At 41.0% G+C, this 20,883-nt stretch overlaps 1 protein-coding gene across 1 annotated transcript in view; it reads left to right on the top strand.

Moving 5' to 3' along the window:
* The first annotated feature begins 1,568 nt into the window (after nt 1-1,568).
* LOC122554392 (cytochrome P450 4B1-like) overlaps nt 1,569-20,883 on the top strand; it is a 49,687-nt gene continuing 30,372 nt past the window's right edge. The window contains exons 1-4 of the mRNA XM_043699322.2: nt 1,569-1,796; nt 4,379-4,523; nt 8,033-8,077; nt 16,632-16,759. Coding sequence (XP_043555257.2) covers nt 1,623-1,796; nt 4,379-4,523; nt 8,033-8,077; nt 16,632-16,759 — 492 coding nt within the window. The 5' untranslated portion in view covers nt 1,569-1,622. The remainder of the gene's footprint in view (nt 1,797-4,378; nt 4,524-8,032; nt 8,078-16,631; nt 16,760-20,883) is intronic.

Raw genomic sequence — 20,883 nt, 5'->3', positions numbered from 1 at the left:
GGGTGCTTGCTGATAATTTGTAAATGTATAAATACAGGTTTATAAAAGGGTGAGAAGGTTCTAAGATCATAAGAAATAGGAGTTGCACAAGATCATTTGGACCTGAAAACCTGCTTTGCCATTCAGTAATATTATGATGGATTTGACTGTGGCTTTACTTATCAACCTGTCTCAACACCTCCACAATAACATTTAGCTCCCTTAACAAAAATTGTCTAACTCAGTCTTGAATATATTCAATGACCTAACTCCATTGTTCTTTCTAAAAAAATTATTCAAAAGATGAATGACCCACTGAATGAAGTAATTCCTCTGCATTTCCAGCTTCAATGTGTGAGATCTCTTATTTTGAAATTATGCCGAGTTCCAGATTTTCTACAAAGACAAATACACTTACATTCTTTTTGAAAAGTATCAGATCATCACTCATTCTTCTGAAATTCAGTAGATAAAGGCCCAACCTGCTCAACCTTTTCCCATAGGACAATCCCTTGAGTTCAGGAATCAGCCTAATGAACCAACCCTTAACTGATGCCAATGCACAGACATCTCTCCCTAAATAAGGGAATAAAAACTGCGCATACTATTCTTGATACAATCTCATTGATGCCCTGTTCCAGACTATAGCTGAGCTTGGAAGCACTTAGGAGATGTTTGGCCTGTGGACTGAGATGAAAGAAGTGGATGCAACTGATTGTTAAATAAACCTTTTGTAGAGGATTTTGTCAGTAGTTTCATGAAAATCTAAATTTGAGGACAGCAGCAAAAAGTAGTCTGGCTTTAATATTCTCAGAAAAGAAACATTTTGTTGAGTTTGTTTCTGAATAAAATTAGTACCATCCTTAGGAAGACTTGTGAACATTTCCTATTATTTTAAGTTGAATGACTTAACAGTTCTTTTGCCCAATGTCATGTCATTGTGAAGTTGCAGTTTTTCCTAAAGTTTGTGAAACAAGGCAAAAAATCTCTGCCATGGGGAGTTGCCCTTTTAAGTTGAAAGTTACAGAAATTGTTAAGTCTGCATCAAACGAGTTTGTATCATACATGCAACCTGTCTTATTCTTGACCTGGGTGTGCCAGGAATAATGGCACTTATAACATTTTTAATCAGGGCAACACCTTTAGATAATGTTCTGAATGATATCCAATCCTCAAAATCTTGGTACAGCCTTCTATTTGCACAATATTTGGATTGTTTGTGAAAATTTACTGTGGGAACTTGCATTGAAATACTTTTTTTTCTAAAAGGTTTCATGGTATTTTTCAATTGTTTTTCCCTAGATCATAATTTGACACAATTGCAAGATAACCACAATGTCACAGTGATGTATATGAGGGCTAAGTTCCACACTAGTAACCCTAGTATTAGGTGCAAATTTCACAATATTTGCAGTTACTGTATAAAATCAATGATAAAAAGATACTCAGATTACAGGTAAAATGCTGATTGATTGCGAAAGCATAGTAGGATTAAAAAAAACTCTGATGTGCTGTGGATTGGCTATCAAAATTTGCTTTGGAGGTGTGGCTCTTAAAAGGCAGATTCAAGTAACTTCTCCTCACTCGGGACTCCAGACCTGCAAGTGATTTGACAGCAAACACCATTCCCACAATTGCAGAAAATGTTCTCATTTACAATCGACCTAATTCAGCTATTTCAGCTAATAGTTCTTATTTGTTTAGCATATATTCTGATGAAGACACTGAAACTTTTTCGAAAGAGATGGAAGTTGATAGCAGCAATGAAACCTTTTCCTGGACCCCCAGCACACTGGCTATATGGACATGCACATGAGGTATGTATGAAATAAACAAATAATTCAAATGGTGTTACCTTTATTCTTTAAGAATGCTCTCAACACTAGCTAATACTTCCAGCTCTCGTGATTTTGTTATTCATCCATATTTATTACTATTCAAAACACTGCTTAATAATATTATGAGAAAATGAGAGAACATTTCTCTCCTTTCTACCCAAAAGTATCATAGTGACTGCTCAGTTCAGTTAGTAGCACTCTTGCCTCCAAGCAATAGGTTTTGAGTTTTAGCCTTAAAACAGTATTTGAGGTTAATACTCTAGTCCAGTACTGAAACAGCATTGTATTGCCAGAGAGCTCCTCCGAGAAATGAATCATTTTACTCAATTTTATGAATTCTTACCTTTAGTGGGGATCTTTGATCATTGGAAACACATGTTAGGAAATTTAGCAAGAACCATCTGGAAAATTTCTTTTCCAGTCCGTTTAGCAAAAGATCTGCGGCACTATTTGAAGTAAACTCATTGAGGCTGAGGGGAAAATGTCATAATTCTCCCCTCAGCCAGTGCTACCAAGAAGGCAGATTAGTTGGTTATTCACTTAATTTCTCTTTATCAGAGACTGCTGTTGTTGGAATAATTGCCTCGAACATAGTAGTCATTTCAAATCAAAAATGAGTCATTGTGTGAAGCAGATACTGTTTTCTTCAAATGATATTGAAGTGCTTTTACAATTTATTAAATTATAGAGTTTTCTTTCTGTTCTACATTGTTTTATGCTCCTCCTCCATGGAATTGTCTCCCCTGGTTCTTGGAAGCAATGGGTGCAAATTTATCACCTGTTGAAAATGTTCTTCCATCTGGAACAGATGAAGATTCTCTTCCGAACGCTCAGTGGGTCTCATTCGGTTGCAAAGTCTTCCCAGGTGCAGCCTTTTAACTGGTGGCTTCCTCTGGTGTTTGGTCCCCATCAGAGGACTGCAGCAGAAGGCTGGCAGCCTGACCAGGATAGGTAGGCAAAGCCAGGGAACAGGGGGAGCACGGGAATGTCTTTAATGGGTGGGTGCTTAGAGCTATGTGGGCCAAAGCTAGTAGTGAACCTCCCCTACCCCCCACTCCAACCATGTAGCAGAAATGCAATCACTGGCAGATTTATTTAGGCCATAGATGCAGGTTTTCCTGTCCGTTGGACAGGCACTTTCCAGAAATGTGACATCAACCTTTCCTATTTTCCTCACAATCCAACCTCCAAACCCACCTTGAAAGATCTCGTAGGATTCCACTCATTGTTTCCTGTCCCTGAAATCTCTGCTTCTTCGGGTCCATTTTCTTTTATTAATCATAGGAGGTGAGTATCGCTGGCTGGACCACTATTTATTATCCATTTATTTATTATGAGAAGGTGGTAGCAGTTGCCATTCTTTGGTGTAGTTAAATCCACATTGTCATTAGGGTGAGAGAAAGACTGAAGGTGAAGCGATATATTTCCACTTCAGGATGGTGAGCGATGTGGAGGGAAATTTATAGGCTTTGGTGTTCCCATGTAACTTCTGCCCTTGTCCTCTAGATGGCAGTGGTCGTGAGTTTGGAAAGTGCTGTCTAAGGAGTCTTGATGAATTATTTGAGAATCATAACAATGCATCCTGTAGAGTGACAGGGATTACTGAAAGAACTTCTGAAAGGATTTCAGCACTTAACTGTGCATATACCTATGCTAGAAGTTTCTATAATTTTCAGTGTAACTACAGCAAAGACTAACGGTTTCATTGCCCCATAATTTGCAGATATAATAGCAAAGCACTATATAATACAGTGACTTTCTGAGGAAGGGTAACAGGACCTATAACGTTAACTCTAATTTCTCTTCAGAAATGCTGCCAGGCCTGCTGACGTTTTCCAACAACTTATGTTTTTGTTTATGATTTACATCATTCACAGTTCTTTTGGTTTTTACAGGTTGTATTCTCCATGACAATGTCACTACTAATCAAAGTTCAGCTGCTCATCAACCAATCTCCTCTCATGCAGTATAAATGTGGGTTTTCTCCTCGAATTTGCATTCTTGGAAAATGCCCTGATTAGTGCAAGACGAAAAACTTCAACAAAATGGGCCTTTTTTCAGCAATCCACAAACAGGACAGCAGCATAGGCACTTCTCTGGCCTAGGTGATCCTGGGCAAAGGAAGATTAAATCATCCCAGATTGGTCCTCGTTATCTAGTAATCCATGCTGGAAAATGTAAGAGCTTGACCTGCATCCTGTTTGTTTTACAGTCTAGGTAGGGGTACTTGTGAAAAATGTTCACATGGGTAAGATATAAACAAAGTACTGGAATTGTTACAGTTAAGCCCTAGTATGAATCAACATTTTCAGGAGAGGAAGGAAAAAAAATCTAACATCAGGACACCAGACCCGCACTATCCTCACTTTGCTTTAAGAATGCTGTGTTGGCTCATTTCCAGTCGTCAAGACAGTATTCTTCTGCTGAATCTTTCTGTTTGAGCCATTTGTTTCCTATTTGGATGGATCCTGAATATGCCAAGATTGCCTTTGGTTCCAGAGAGAAAATCTTCCAAGATTTGTTTAGTTTTTTTTGTTTCACCTTGTTGGATTTCATTACAGTTTTCTCAAGATGGGACAGATCTAGATAAGACTGTGGTATGGTCACAGAAATATCCATATGGACAGCAAGTGTGGCTTGGTCCATTTACAGCATACTTAGCTGTATACCACCCTGACTATGCTAAGGCATTGCTTGCATCCTCAGGTAGGAAATACAGATTTATTTCAGTATAAATGAGCTGTGCATCTTAATCTGAATTGTTAAAGAAGATTATCACTTTGTCTAGCAGGAAATATGCCACACTTTGCAAATGAAACAAGGTTATTTTGGTGATTCTATGATGTTTTATCAATAAACCCAACAAATCCTCAAAGTAATTTGCTTCTTGAATGTGTGGAACTTATATAAAGTCTTATTCTGGAAGTTTTTAACACATGCAGTACTTTTTTAGCACTATGTTTTTTAATGATACTTAAATGTAAAACTGTTATATCAATTTATCCTATTGTTCTAAGTGTTGTAAAAATATACATATGTATACTGCCAATGTAAAATTCATGAAGCAATGACATTAACAGTTTTGATACCGTTTGCGTGTAACAAAATTTACAATGAAACGAGGAAGATTATAGACTAGGAGTGAGAGAAAGGTGACAGATCAGACAACAAGAGTTTTCTTATATCATGTTCAAAACAGCAGGAATTGTTAGAATAGTCTCCCAAAGTGTCTAGAACAGCAAAATGGAGAGCATGTAATTAGCAAAAGAAAAATAAATTGATTTTCCTCAAGCAACTTCCAGCATTTTGATGATGTTGCATTATAACAAAGGTAAAGTCATTACAGTCTCACTAGACCATGGGGTTTCTCTATCATTAGAGAGAAATGAATGATGATGGTTTAACCTGAGGATCACCATGCCTCGGGTGTGGAGTAACAATTGAGAAAGTGAGTCCTATATGATAACCTCAGCTGGTGTGGGAATTGAACCCATGCTGTTGGCATTACTCTGTATCACAAACCAGCTATCAGTGTTAACCAACCCGCCTAGCGCAAATTAAGGAAAACCAATGAAAGTGGTGTATTTGGATTTTCAGTAAGTTCTTGATAAGGTCCCACACAGAAGGTTAGTAATTAAAATTTGAGCACATGAGATTAGTATGGATTGAGAATTGCTTAATAGATAGAAATTAGAGAATAACCTTAAACAGATTATTCTCAGGATAGCAGGCTATTATTATTGGATACTACAAAGGTTAGCGCTAGGGACCAATTGTCTTATTTCCAAATTGGGTGAGAATGTAAGTTAAGAGGCATATACAAGAAATCTAAAGAGAACTTGGACATTAGTGAATGGGCTAGAACATGGCAGGTGGAATATGATGAATACATGTGAAAGAATAGATTTGGTAGAAAAAACACAGAATTGCCCAATATTTAAGTTTTAAAAATTGGGAAGCTCAGGGTCCAAAGGCATTTGGGTGTCCATGTTCATTAGCTATTAATAACTAGCATACAGGTCCAGCAAGCAAATATGAAGGCAAATTGTTTGGTGACTTTCATTGCAAGGGGCTTTGAGTATAGGAGTAAAGATGTCTTGTTGCAATTGTGTCGTGCCTTGATGAGGCTGTACCTGGGGTATTGTGACCAGTTTAGGTCTCCTTGTGTAAGGAAGAATATATTTGCATAGAGGGGGTGCAATGGAGGATCACTAAACTAATTCCTGGGATGGTATGATTATTATGAGGAATGAGGAGTGATTAGTAAAAGTAGGTCTGTACTCTCTAACAGGTTCAAAGAGTCATTGGTGCTCTACCTGAAAGTTACAAGTTTCTTAGTGTTTGACAAAGTGGATATAGATAATTGGCCCAGATTTTCCAATGGCCAGACAGTCAATATTCCATTGTGGATGAGAATTGTGCATGGGGACCCTATGAAATTGCCTTCATTGTAGACTTTGAAGGAACTGCCTGGTAAATTGAAGGTTCTGCTGGGCAATTCCATAATGCCTGGAATCCTCCAAAACTCCCCATTTAAATTGGAGAATTTGAAAGGTTCTTGTGAAATTCATTAAATGCATAATATAATTTCTGAGTAACTGTTAAACTGACCCCATACTTACCTGACACAACCAACTGCACTACCCTAGCTCCTGACATGACACCCCCTTTCTCTATTCTGCACCCAAACTCCCCTCATTGCCACAGGATCATTTCTGACCCTTCGACCTTCTTTTTCACTTCCACACCCAACACTCTATTCCCTCACTATTGGACACATTGCCCCCTTGCCCCCACCACAGCCAACAGCTCTTCATCCACCATTGGGCTGGACCCCTATTCCTCTTCCATTGGATGCCGCTCCCCCCGTTCTCTCATTCTGCACCCGAATACCCTCTTCACCTCCCGCTAACTGCTGCAGGACCCAATACTACTCTATGCCAGATCAGATTTCACCCACACACTCTGACCTACGGTAAACACTGCATTACCTGCTTGTCCACTTGCTGTATTGCATCATAGAATCCTATTGTTTGCCATCCCCTTCCCTTCCGATGTGGCATCCTACCATACGGCATCATATCCCCTGGCACCTTACCCATTACTTACCTGACACCCTATTCTACCTGACAACTTACCCATCTGGCACCCTACCTGTAGTGATTGTAACGCAGTCAACCAGATGGATCTCATAGAATATGAGCTCCCTGATTGGGGCTGTTACTCTGGTCCAGGCAGACGGATATAAATACGAGTGTCAGAGATTCTGTTCACACGAGGAGCTGACTCTGAGGAAGTTGGATCAGTGTCAAGGACTCTGTGTACGTAAATAGATGGTGTTAGATGATGGGATACCGGCCTCTGTGAAGTTATTTTACTAGCCACCACCCCCTACCCATGTCACCATACCCTCCCAGCTTCCTAACATGACATTTACATTTATCCTAACATTACTTTTACATTAGGCACTTACTGTTTGACAGCAGCTTTCAAAGTGGCTGTCTGGGCCTACAAATGTCAAAATATGGCAGCTGACTCTGTGAAAAGGGGCTGTGGTTTGCCTTCCCCCCAGTAATGCACAATTAGAGAACATCAGAACAAAGTATGGCACTGTACTTCTGAAGGATTCCCGAGACAAATCGCCTCTCAGAAATGTGGAGCTCCATCCTTTTATTCTGAGATTGCCACTGCTTAGAAAACCTGGCCCTTGATGTTTCCCCTATTGGCGAGTTTAAAACCAAGCACACAATCTCAGGATAAAGAGCAGACCATTTAAGGCTGAGATTAGTAGGAATTTCTGCATTCAGAAGGTGATGAATCTTTGGAATTCTCTGCCCCAGCAGGCTATAGAAGCTCATTAATTGAACAGGTTCAAGACAGAAATCAACAGATCTTTGGGGACTAATTTGATAAAGGAATTTATAGATGGCACAGAAAAATTGCAATGAGATAGATGACCAGCCACGATCAACGTAAATGCTGCAATATGCTCGACAGGCTAACTGACATACTCCAAAATTCCCAGATGTTTGGGTTTTAATAAATCAAGAAAGTCATACAACTGAAATTATTTTCAATAGAGAAATTTTGACTGAAAATAGTTCTACTTTTTAAATTTAAGAGAGGAATGTGGAATGCAGAAATAGACAAGATGGACTGTGATTGCAAAACTATGTGCTATATGTTTTATACGTATGTAAATGTATATTTTACAGAACCAAAAGATGATGTGGCATACCGGTTTATGCTTCCTTGGATCGGTATGTATTGTGAAATCTATTCCTGCATCATTGTATTGGAACATTTTCTTAAACTTTGGTCATAGCTATAGTAGCAACATTGAGTGTTTTTCTTTTATGCGTTAAATTGTACAGAAAAAGCATATTGTGTTTCTGAATAGATAACATCGCTCATATATTTTGAGAAATATTATTCTGGCTTTCCATATTTTTGTGCTTTTATTTGATTTGAGGACCACTTACACCACATTATTTAATTGTCTCATTTTACCACACCCTAATTTTCACTGAGTAGAAATCAAGTCGACAACAGCTGAGGAACGTGGGAAGAGTATAGGAGTTGGGAGGTCATGTTGCAGCTGTACAGGACTTTAGTCAGGCCACTTTTGGAGTATTGCATGCAAAATTCTGGTCTCCCCATTATAGGAAGGATGTTGTGAAACTTGAAAGGATTCAGAAAAGATTTACAAGGATACAGCCAGGGTTGAAGGGTTTGAGCTATAGGGAGAGGCTGAATAGACTGGGGTTATTATCCCTGGTGTGTCCGAGGCTGACGAGTGACTTTATAGAAGTTTATAAAATCATGAGGAGCTTGGATAAGATAAATAGACAAGGTCTTTTCCTTGGGATGGAGTCGTCAAAAACTAGAGGGCATAGGCTTAAGGTGAGAGAGTAAAGATCCAAAAGGGAGCTAAGGGGCAACCTTTGCACACAAAGAGTGGTGTGTTTATGGAATGAGCTGCCAGAGGAAGTGGTGGAGGCTGGTAAAATTACATCTAAAAGGCATCTGGATGGGTATATGAATAGGAAGGATTTAGAGGGATATGGTCCAAATGCTGTCAAATGGGACTAGATTAGGTTGGGATATCTGGTCGGCATGGATGAGTTGGACTGAAGGGTCTGTGTCCATGCTGTATATCTCGATGGCTCTATGACCTTTGATCTCAGCAGTATGAGACCTGGGAGATTTTTGCACTTGAACCTTAGTTGTCTGACTTGGTCTGTTCTGAAAATGTGTTGCTGGAAAAGCGCAGCAGGTCAGGCAGCATCCAGGGAACAGGAGAATCGACGTTTCGGGCTTAAGCCCTTCTTCAGGAAAGGTCTGTTGTCTGCCCAAATCCTGCAGGGAGTAGCAGCAGCAGTGTGCAAAAGCAGAATATCATTTAGCAGGAGATCACTACTGAAACTGAAGGAAGATTCTTAGTTCCCAAGTAAATAGGTCTCACAATTAAGAAAGGGGGAGCCTAGTTCAGGGGATGCTTAAACTTTTCTTGTGAAAAAGAGCACGTGTGCTCTCCATGACCCCACAACCACAGTCAAAAGTTGATGTTTAAAAGAACAGTCTCTCCTGGCTGTTCTCATTAGCTTCAGCTAAAGGGTAACTTTGACTACTTTCCCTCTTAAGGCCATGTTTAAGCTGCCAGTCAAGCCTCAGTCTGTATATTTATTAAAGACGAACAGGTTTTAAGCAGCTGCTGTTGCTCTCTGGTCAGAAGAATACATTAAAATAGGAGATACGTATAATAGAGCAGATGACTAGTCAGTATATTTCTTAATTGGTTTTAATTGCCTGCTAGTACAATCTTCATTGCATATGTAGGATTAATCTCCACTATATATTATAGCGCTGTTATTAATACTATGTAGTACTTTTTTTGGCTCTGAGTTATAAGTTGACCACTAAGTCTTTTTCACTTACCAGACACTGAAACATATCCCATTACAATCATTTTCACCTGTATCCAGGCAAGTGCAAAGATTCTTGATGCAATGCAGGTTATGTTGCTTACCTAGTGTCAAGGTTAAGCAAATCTCTTCTGGTCTGGATAGGAACTTAGAGTGAGAATGAATTGTTGTGGTCCACATGGATTCTCCCAAAAATGTAGTTCTGCTGAGGGATTAAAAACAGCTCCTGACTAAACTAGATAGCAGAACCACAAAGATAATAGCCTAAGGATTGCTATCTGAGCCACATGCAAATTGGCTTAAGGTAAATAAGATTAGATTACTTACAGTGTGACAGGCCCTTCGGCTCAACAAGTCCACACCGACCCACCGAAGCGCAACCCACCCAGACCCATTCCCCTAACACTACGGGCAATTTAACTTAGCCAATTCACCTAACCTGCACATTTTTGGACTATGGGAGAAAACTGGAGCACCCGGAGGAAACCTAGACAGACACAGGGAGAATGTGCAAACTCCACACAAAGAGTCACCTGAGACAGGAATTGAACCCAGGTCTCTGGCATTGTGAGGCAACAGTGCTAACCACTGTGCCACCATGCCGATGCTGATGAGAGAGGTGAATGTGTGACTCAAAGACTGGTGGAGGAGAGACGGATTCTAATTTCTTGGTCACCGGCACCAATATTGGAGGAGAAAAGAAAGCTGTTCTGTTGGTACGGACTTCATTTACATCGCGCTGAGATCAGCATCCAGGCAAATCGAATAACTGCTGCTTTTCTCCAGCATCTGCAGTCCTCCCTTTTGCCTTTAAACTAGTTAGTTTACAGGGGAGAGTTCAATTGAAGGGACTTTTATAAAAAGAAAGGAGATAGCAGAGGTGCAGGGGAAGAAGAGATGAGTGATAAGCAGATATGAAGGAGTAGAAAATATGCACAGAAGAGTGCAGCAGAAATTAAAGCCAGAGTGACGAATAATTGTAAAAATTCAAGAACTAAGGTTCTTTATATGAATGCACACAGCATTTGTAACAAGATAGATGAACAACACAAACAGAAATAAATGAATATGACTTGATAGCTATAACAGAGTTGCAGAGTAACTTAAACTAGGAACTCAATATTCAAGGATAACCACATTCTGGAAAAATAGGCAAAAAGGAAAAGGAGGTGGGGTAGCTTTATTAATAAAGGAAGGTGTTAGTACAGAGGTCATGCATTTTGATGGAAAGAATCAAAAGGCAGACTTATTTAAATGGAGAGAAATCCAAAACAGTGAAGGCAGAGGGGTCTGGGTATCCTTGTGCATGAAATACAAAGGTTAGCATGCAGGTGCAGCAAGTCATTAAACTGTCAATTGGAATTTTTGCCTTTCACTAGAGGGTTGGAGTTTAAAAATTGGAAAGTCCTGTAACAACTGTATAGGGTATTGGTGAGGTCACACCCAGAATACTGTGCACTGTTTGGTCCCCATATTTAAGAGGATATTCTGGCATTGGACAAAGTTCAGCAGAGATTCGCTAGGCTTATTTCTGGAATGAAGGGGTTGACTTATCAAGGCCCCAACCTTTATTCTTTATTCCTTTATTCTTTAGAATTTAGGTAAGTGAGGGGTGATCTTCTTGAAAAATACAACATCCTGAGAGGGTTATATAGGGTAACTGTTGACAAGATGTTTCCACTAGTGGGGGAATCTCAAACCAGGGGACATAGATACAAAGCAAGAGGACACCCTTTTACAACTAAGAGGCGGCACGGTGACTCAGTGGTTAGCACTGCTGCCTCACAGCACCAGAGACCTGGGTTCAATTCCAGCCTTGGGCAACTATCTGTGAGGAGTTTGCACATTCTCCCCATGTCTGCGTGGGTTTCCTCTGGGTACTCCGGTTTCTTCCCACAATCCAAAGATGTACACATCAGGTGAATTGGTCGTGCTAAAATTGTCCGTAGTGGTGGTGCATTATGCAGTGGTAAATATAGGGTCAGGATGGGTTACTCTTCGGAGGGTCAGTGTGGACTTGTTGGGCTGAAGGGCCTGTTTTCATACTGTAGGGAATCTAATGTGAATTAATTTCTTCTCCTTGCAGATAATGAATGTCTAGAATTTTATATCCAGAGATTTTGATCACTAATGGTATTTAAAGAGGAAATAGATAGATTTTTGAAACATTGAGGAATTAGATCATAGAACATAGAACATTACAGCGCAGTACAAGCCTTTCAGCCCTCGATGTTGCGCCAACCTGTCCTACTAATCTGAAGCCCATCTAACCTACACTATTCCATGTAGTCCATATGCTTGTCCAATGACGACTTAAATGTACTTAAAGTTGGCAAATCTACTACCGTTGCAGGCAAAGCATTCCACACACTTACTACTCTGTGAGTAAAGAAACAACCTCTGACATCTGTCCTATATCTCTCACCCCTCCATTTAAAGCTATGCCCTATCGTGCTCGCCGTCACAATACTTGGAAAAAGGCTCTCCCTGTCCACCCTATCTAACCCTCTAATTATGTTATATGTCTCTATTAAGTCACCTCTCAACCTTCTTCTCTCCAACAAAAACAGCCTCACGTCCCTCAGCCTTTCCTCGTAAAACCTTCCCTCCATACCAGGCAACATCTTATTAAATCTCCTCTACACCCTTTCCAAAGCTTCCACATCCTTCTTATAATGTGGTGATCAGAACTGTACACAATACTCCAAGTGCAGCTACACTAGAGTTTTGTACAGCTGTAGCATAACCTCGTGGTTCCGGAACTCAATCCCTCTATTAATAAAAGCTAAAACACTGTATGCCTGAGTGGAAACCCTGTCAACCTGGGTGGCAACTTTCAAGGATCTGTGTACCTGGACACCCAGATCTCTCTGCTCATCTACACTACCAAGAATCTTATCATTAGCCCAGTACTGTGCATTCCGGTTACTCCGACCAAAGTGAATCACCTCACACTTGAATCCTGAAGAAGAGCTTATGCCCAAAACGTCGATTCTCCTGTTCCCTGGATGCTGCCTGACCTGCTGCGCTTTTCCAGCAACACATTTTCAGCTTATCTATGTCTCTCTGTAACCAACAACATCCTTCGTCACTATCCACAACTCCACTGACCTTAGTGTCGTCTGCAAATTTACTAACCCACCCTTCTACGCCTTCATCCAGATCGTTTGTAAAAATGACGAACAGCAGAGGACCCAACACTGATGCTTGCGGTACACCACTAGTAACTGGACTCCAGGATGAACATCTCCCATCAACCACCACCCTCTCTCTTCTTTCAGCAAGCCAATTACTGATCCAAACTGCTATATCTCCCACAATTCCATTCCTCCGCATTTTGTACAATAGCCTACTGTGGGGAACCTTATCGAACGTCTTGCTGAAATCCATATACACCACATCAACCAGTTTACTCTCATCTGTCTGTTTGGTCACCTTCTCAAAGAACTCAACAAGGTTTGTGAGGCACAACCTACCCTTCACAATACTGTGCTGACTATCTCTAATCAAATTATTCTTTTCTAGATGATAATAAATCCTATCTCTTATAACCTTTTCCAACACTTTACCAACAACTGAAGTAAGGCTCACTGGTCTATAATTACCAGGATTGTCTCTACTCCCCTTCTTGAACAGGGGAACCACATTTGCTATCCTCCAGTCTACTGGCACTATTCCTGTAGACAATGATGATTTAAAGATCAATGCCAAAGGCTCGGCAATCTCCTCCCTGGCTTCCCAGAGGATCCTAGGATAAATCCCATCCGGCCCAGGGGACTTATCTATTTTCACACTCTGCAGGATTTCTAATACCTCTTCCTTGTGAACCTCAATCCCACCTAGTCTAGTAGCCTGTATCTCAGTATTCTCCTCGACAACATTGTCGTTTTCTAGAGTGAATACTATCGAAAAATATTCATTTAGTGCTGCCCCTATCTCCTCTGACTTCACACACAACTTCCCACTACTATCCTTGATTGGCCCTAATCTTACTTTCGTCATTCTTTTATTCCTTAAATACCTATAGAAAGCCTTAGGGTTTACCCTGATCCTATCCACCAACAACTTCTCATGTCTCCTCCTGGTTCTTCTGAGCTCTCTCTTTAGGTCTTTCCTGGCTACCTTGTACCCCTCAAGTGCCCTAACTGAGCCTTCACATCTCATCCTAAAGTAAGCCTTCTTCTTCCCCTTGACCAGAGATTCCACTTCCTTGGTAAACCACGGCTCCCACGCTCTACAGCTTCCTCCCTGCCTGACAGGTACATACTTATCTAGGACACTCAGGAGCTTTTCCTTGAATAAGCTCCACATTTCTAATGTGCCCATCCCGTGCAGTTTCCTTCCCCATCCTATGCTTCCTAAATCTTGCCTAATTACATCGTAATTGCCTTTCCCCCAGCTGTAACTCTTGCCCAGTAGTATACATCTATCCCTTTCTATCACTAAAGTAAACATAACAGAATTGTGATCGCTATCACCAAAGTGCTCACCTACTTCCAAGTCTAACACCTGGTCGGGCTCATTACCCAGTACCAAATCTAATGTGGCTTCACCCCTTGTTGGCCTGTCTACATACTGTGTCTGGAAGCCCTCCTGCACACACTCCTGACAAAAACTGACCCATCTATAGTACTCGTACTATAGTGTTCCCAGTCAATATTTGGAAAGTTGAAGTCCCCCAAGACAACTACCCTGTATCTCTCACTCCTATCGAGAATCATCTTTGCTATCCTTTCCTCTACATCTCTGGAACTATTCGGAGACTTATGGAAAACTCCCAATAGGGTGACCTCTCCTTTCCTGTTTCTAACCTCAACCAATACTACCTCAGTTGACGAGTCCCCAAACATCCTTTCTGCAACTGCAATACTGTCCTTGACCAATAATGCCACACCTCCCCCTCTTTTACCATCTTCTCTGTTCTTACTGAAACATCTAAATCCTGGAACCTGCAACAACCATTCCTGTCCCTGCTCTATCCATGTCTCCGAAATAGCCACAGCATCAAAGTCCCAGGTACCAACCCATGCTGCAAGTTCACCCACCTTATTCCGGATGCTCCTCGCATTGAAGTAGACACACTTCAAACCAACTTCTTGCTTGCCGGTGCCATCTTGCGTCCCTGAAATTTGATTTCGAACCTCCCTACTCTCAACCTTTTCTGTACTCGAACTACAATTTTGGTTCCCATCCCCCTGCTGGATTAGTTTAAACCCACCCCAATAGCCTTAGCGAATTTCCCCCCCAGGATATTGGTACCTCTCTGGTTCAGATGAAGACCATCCTGCTTGTAGAGGTCCCACCTACCCCAGAAAGAGCCCCAATTATCCAAGAATCCAAAACCCTCCCTCCTGCACCATTCCTGTAGCCATGTGGTCGACTCCTCTCTCTCCCTATTCCTCGCCTCACTAGCACGTGGCACGGGCAACAAATCAGAGACAACAACTCTGTTCGTCCTAGCTCTAAGCTTCCATCCTAGCTCCCTGAATTTCTGCCTTAAATCCCCATCTCTCTTCCTACCTATGTTGTTGGTGCCTATGTGGACCACGACTTGGGGCTGCTCCCCCTCCCCCTTAAGGATCCCAAAAACACGATCAGAGGCATCACGAACCCTGGCACCTGGGAGGCAACACACCAACCACGAGTCTCTCTCGTCCCCACAGAACCTCCGATCTGTCCCCCTAACTATGGAGTCCCCAATGACTACTGCTCTGCTCCTCTTCCCCCTTACCTTCTGAGCAGCAGGGACAGACTCTGTGCCAGAGCCCTGTGCCCCACTGCTTTCCCCTGGTAAGTCGTCCCCCCCCCAACAGTATCCAAAACGGTGTACTTATTGTTGAGGGGAATGGCCACAGGAGATTCCTGCACTGCCTGCCGGATCCCTTTACGTCCCCTGACTGTAACCCATCTGCCTTTTTCTTGTACCTGAGGAGTGACTACCTCCCTGTAACTCCTCTTAATAACCCCCTCTGTCTCCCGAATGATCCGAAGTTCACCCAGCTCTAGCTCCAGTTCCCTAATGTGGTTTTCGAGGAGCTGGAGTTGGGTGCACTTCCCGCAGATGTAGTCAGCAGGGACACTAGTGGTGACCCTTACCTCCCACACTCTGCAGGAGGAACATTCAACTGCCCTCACCTCCATTCCCACTATTCTAAATTCCCAAAGAAACTGTTGAAAAATAAGGAATAAAAAATAAACTTGTTACCTTACCAATCTGGCACACAGAACCTTTTTTTTTGGTTAGAGGAGGAGCATGGGTGGGAGATACTACCCGAGTAGTGTTTCGGGTAACGCAACCACACAAATATATGACTTCCCAGAAGTCCTTCGCTCCTCCTTCGCACCTCTCAGCCAATGGCAGAGCTGGGTATGATGAGCCTGCATGAAGGAGAAGTTGAGGCCTGGGACACATCAGCTATGACCTTCTTAAATAGCAGAGTAGGCTTGAGGAGCTGAATGACCTACTGTTGCTCCTATTTCTTATTTTCTTATGTTTGAATAACAGGCCAACACAGACATGCGTCATTGTCCAAGTACAACACTCACACAGGTGTGCTATCTCAAGTGAACTGGATAGCAATCAGGAATAGTAATCCTGATTTTAATTCTACCTACCTCAAGGATTTGGACCCATTAAATAATCTACTGCTGTGCTAGCTGAATTTAAATAAATTAAACAATCAAATCAGGATCTTCCTAATTTCTATAGCTTATTTCCCTGTTTTGCAAAGCACTCACCAAATAAGTATTCAAAATAATTTTATTTTTGCTTTTTTTTCTGTATTAGCCATTCAGTTATTTATGAAATGAGAGCAGAAGTGTAACTATCCCAGTGGCATTGCAGCAATTCTTATGTTTTCTGTATTTAGTCATGTTCTATGAATTTCAGGTGATGGTTTACTGATAAACAGTGGCCAGAAGTGGTATCGTCATCGGCGACTCTTGACACCTGGATTCCATTATGATATATTGAAGTCGTACGTGCAAGAGATTGCAGAGTCCACCAAGATCATGCTGGTATGTTTTTTAAAATGATAACACTAAGACTGTGATATTCTGACAAGAGTGTTCTAGACAGCCGTGATTATTGCAGTCAGCTAGCATGCCAACATCTCACTTGTGGGCCTTATATTTAAAACCAGCTGAGACAGATGAATGAAAGTCTTCACTTTTTACTTGTTTGTACAGTTCTAAAGTGAAATGAGTTTGGACCATTTCTTGATAGCTCGACATTTCAGCATAAAAATGGGTCAGGAGGTGAATTTCTTTGTGGTTTTCTTATTCCTTTTTCCTCCATTTGGCGGAAGTCCAATTTATGTGATGAAGTTACAGTCACATAGAGAAATCTTAACTACACTTGTGATTTGAAACTAAGGGCCAAATCTTTTTCCATGATGGGGACTTGCAGTCAGGAAGCTTCTCCACTCCAAACCAACTCAGAAGAAAGTGCCCTAGATATTTAGATTTTCATTCTATGGTGGGTGGGGGTTGTGGGATGTAGATCGTAACAGGAGTTTGGCCTTCCAACCAAGAAACAGGATGGGGGTAGCCACAGAAGCTACCAATTGAAGAGAGGGACTATTTAGAAGGCCTTCTTTGGTGCTCCAGAACTTCATCCCAACTGTTTTAAAGGAAGCCAAAATAATCCCTCTCACGTTTTTCTCTCTCTCTCTCACACGCATGAGTGCGCACGTACACACACACACACACAAACACACGTCCATAAACCTTCCATGTCACATATGTCTCTCTACTGACCTCATATCACCCTTCATAGACTGCAAACCAAATCAATGCTAACTCCTGACCTCCACTCATCCTTAACTTAAGTGCATTTCATTTCAGTCTATGCCTACAATCCTTCACCACACGCTCTATGCCAACTCAGTCTGTATCCACCGCAGCAAGCATATAGAGATGAAACAAAATAAATAAATTATATATGCTATTGATGACCAGTATTTTTTAAATTCTCGTTCATAAGAACCTCATTCAATGCACTTAAAGTCTTTCAAGTTCTTAATCTCTCATAAAAATGCAACCATTTCTTTTAAGTACCTAATCCCTCATATAAACAAAATTTGTATTATTATTCCTGCATCAAACACTTGGAGCTGTCAAACAACAAATTTAGACTTTTCTCCCCCCTCACCCCATGGTAATGGTGGTGCTGAGTTATGGAATTGGATATACAACACGAGGATCATAGGGCTGCTCTCTCATTAGAGAGCAAGAGAGAGAGAGAGAGAGAGAGAGAGAGAACTGGTGGTGACTTAACCTGAGGGTCACCATGCCTCAGGTGGGGGGGAGAGGTTGAGTACGAGAATCCTTTGTGGTAACCTCAGCCGATGTGGGAATTTAACCAGTGCTATTGGCATCACCCTGTATCACAACCCAGTAATCCAGCCAACTGAACACCACAGTGAACACAAATTCTATCAATAGTAGCCCTCAGCCTGATGCAAATTGAAAACAGTGATCTTTTTGAACTCACTTTTTTTCTTGCGAACACTTAAAGAATTTGAAGATTTAAATGCCTCGACCGTTCCACTGAGTTTAAGCCACTTTAAAGCACATTCATGTCTACTTTTAACAATCCCAAAGGGCATCTGACCTCTCACAAGACTTATAAACCCCTCCCAAAGAACATCCTTTTTCAATGGGACATTTAGCCTCTTCTGAAGGTGACCTAATGTCATGTTTCTGATATCTTACTGATGGAGTTTGGCCTGTTTGAAGACTGCTGTGCTTTTACATTAACAGGTGCCTCTGAACCATGCATATACAAGCTTTAACCCACTCCTAGTGCTCCCTTGTCCAAAATGATTGGTCCTGGATTTGGAGGTGGAATTTATGGAATCTTTTCCAGTTAAATTTTCCTCTTAGTTTTCCAGTGCCAGTTCAGGACTTTGGAGTAGTATGAATGGCACATTGAGCAGAGCTCATACTGTAATTTCTTCCACTGTTTAACTATTAAAGTGTGCATTTATTATTTTACAGTTACAGGCATTCTACTTGTTAAAAATAGTTTGCTTAGTACAAACGTGAGGGGACCTGTTTAATAGTAAGGTTATGCGCACCATGTAAAAACATGTGACCAAAAGCTGACATTAGTAATTTATTCATGCCTTATGTGGGCAGCTTTATTTGCTGCCCCAATGATTGTGTACTGCATCCAGGTTGATATCTTGTTCAGGTGAAATGTATGACTTAATTCACATCAAGTTGTCTTAGTGATTTATTTCTAATCGATTTCTGTGTTCAGATTTAATTAAGTTCATTAGGCAAAATCTACACTCACAGTCAGCACTTGATGCCTGAAATGCTTCACATATGTCCAGGAGAAATTGTTTGCCTTGTCCACCAAATCACTGAACATCTGAATGGAACCAATCTTGACATTTTCCACAACCATGTAATCAGAGCATACTTCTTTCACCAAAGTTTGTTATAAGATTGGATTATTTTGATATCGGTTGCTCATTACTGGTCCTTTCCAAATTCATAACTGATTGTTGTGGTGATTGCAGCCTAACCAAATGCAGGCCACTCAAATATTTCCACTTCTGGAAATCTGCTTTCCAGGCAGTCTCAAAGAAGTTGAACAAATTGAAGGATAGCAGCAGTGCATCACTGTCGAGAAAAGACAATCTTCTTAAACTTCATCATTCCAATGAAAGTGTTCACCTGAAACTGAAACTTCAGTTTATTAATCTTGGTTTTTGCAAAATGCACAGCTACAATTGTTGCCAAACAGTTTCTCTGCAAGGATTTGCACAGTGATGCCAGTTGAACTCAAACACCATATGAGGTGTTAAGATGACATGGTGTTGTGGCTTTGTGAGCATTTTCAGATAATGTTTATTGGATCACTGCACCTACCTTTCCCACAGCTTTAGCCCCCTTCCCCCTCCTCAAACCTGATAAAAGGTCCCGACATGAAACGTTGACTCCCCTCCTCCACTGATGCTGCTTGACCTGCTGTGCTTTTCCCAACTCCATTCTGATTTTCCAGCATCTGCAATCCTCACTGTCTCCAAGTCACTGCGCTTACTCCCTTGTCCTGGACAATACTTGGTCAAGACATTGGAGATTCACATTGACAGCCACCTCGCTTCAATCAGAGAACGAAATGCCACTGGATCACACTGTGATACTGGCAAATTCTTTGCATTGTCCTTTCTTCACAGTTGACCATGAAACATTGAAATGCTTCTCAGAACAATGTATACAATATCTTGCGTAACTGAGACCTTTTTTCAAGTATCATCTATTCCCAGATCTTCAGTGAGCAATGCAATGCTGCTCAGACAAATGTTTGATTTCAAGTTGCAACACTGCTGCTGCTGTTCCACAGTTCTTTAAAGTATAACCCACACTTGTTTGATTTAAACATCACCTACTGAAAATCAACGTCACTGGGCAATACAATTGCTTCATTACTGTCACAATGGAGACTCTGTCACAAGCAGTCACTTTCAAAAGTCCTGAAAAGACAATGAGTCCTATAAACAAGTGCAAATTCTGTTGAAATTTGACATACAAAAATTAACATTACTGGTGCTGAAATGTCTCTACTTGCATCAATGTATGACAATTTGATTCATGCAATTCAACCAGAATCTGTTACTGAATGATTATTGCATTAGCTTAATTCAAAGGCATAATTCTTGCCACTTTCAATAATTTATGTTAATTTGCAACATGGACATGAATCCCTTGCATAGAAAATGCGACACATTTACCTTTATTGCAAATACAGCATTGATGAGAACATCCACCATCAGGATTGGGTTTTTTTGTGCTCTGTACAGTTCTCCCTCATCTTATGATTTTTTGATGTTTTGGTGAGCATTTAAAAATTACATCTTTTAAATTTATAAACTAATAATACCACCAATGTGCAATTTCTGTGCAAATGCTGCTGGAGGTAATCTGATTTCCAAGCATTCACACTTTCCTGCTGCCAAACTTGGTGCCATCTCTTGGTTTGGAATAAATGGGCATAGGACAACACGTTGGTTTCACAATAAGTGAAGATTTCACTGATTCACACCTCTTTCTGTGTTGAAGATAGCATTTTGGTGTTCAAGACCTTGAAATGTACACAAGATTACTCTAAGCAGCTTGAAGACCCATTT

This window comes from Chiloscyllium plagiosum, unplaced genomic scaffold (assembly GCF_037043375.1).
Source record: "Chiloscyllium plagiosum isolate Xiang-an unplaced genomic scaffold, Cpla_swu_hap1 HiC_scaffold_9, whole genome shotgun sequence".
In the NCBI taxonomy this organism is placed as follows: domain Eukaryota; kingdom Metazoa; phylum Chordata; class Chondrichthyes; order Orectolobiformes; family Hemiscylliidae; genus Chiloscyllium; species Chiloscyllium plagiosum.
Note: the sequence above shows the minus strand (reverse complement) of the source record. Positions and strands in the feature narration are given on the sequence as shown.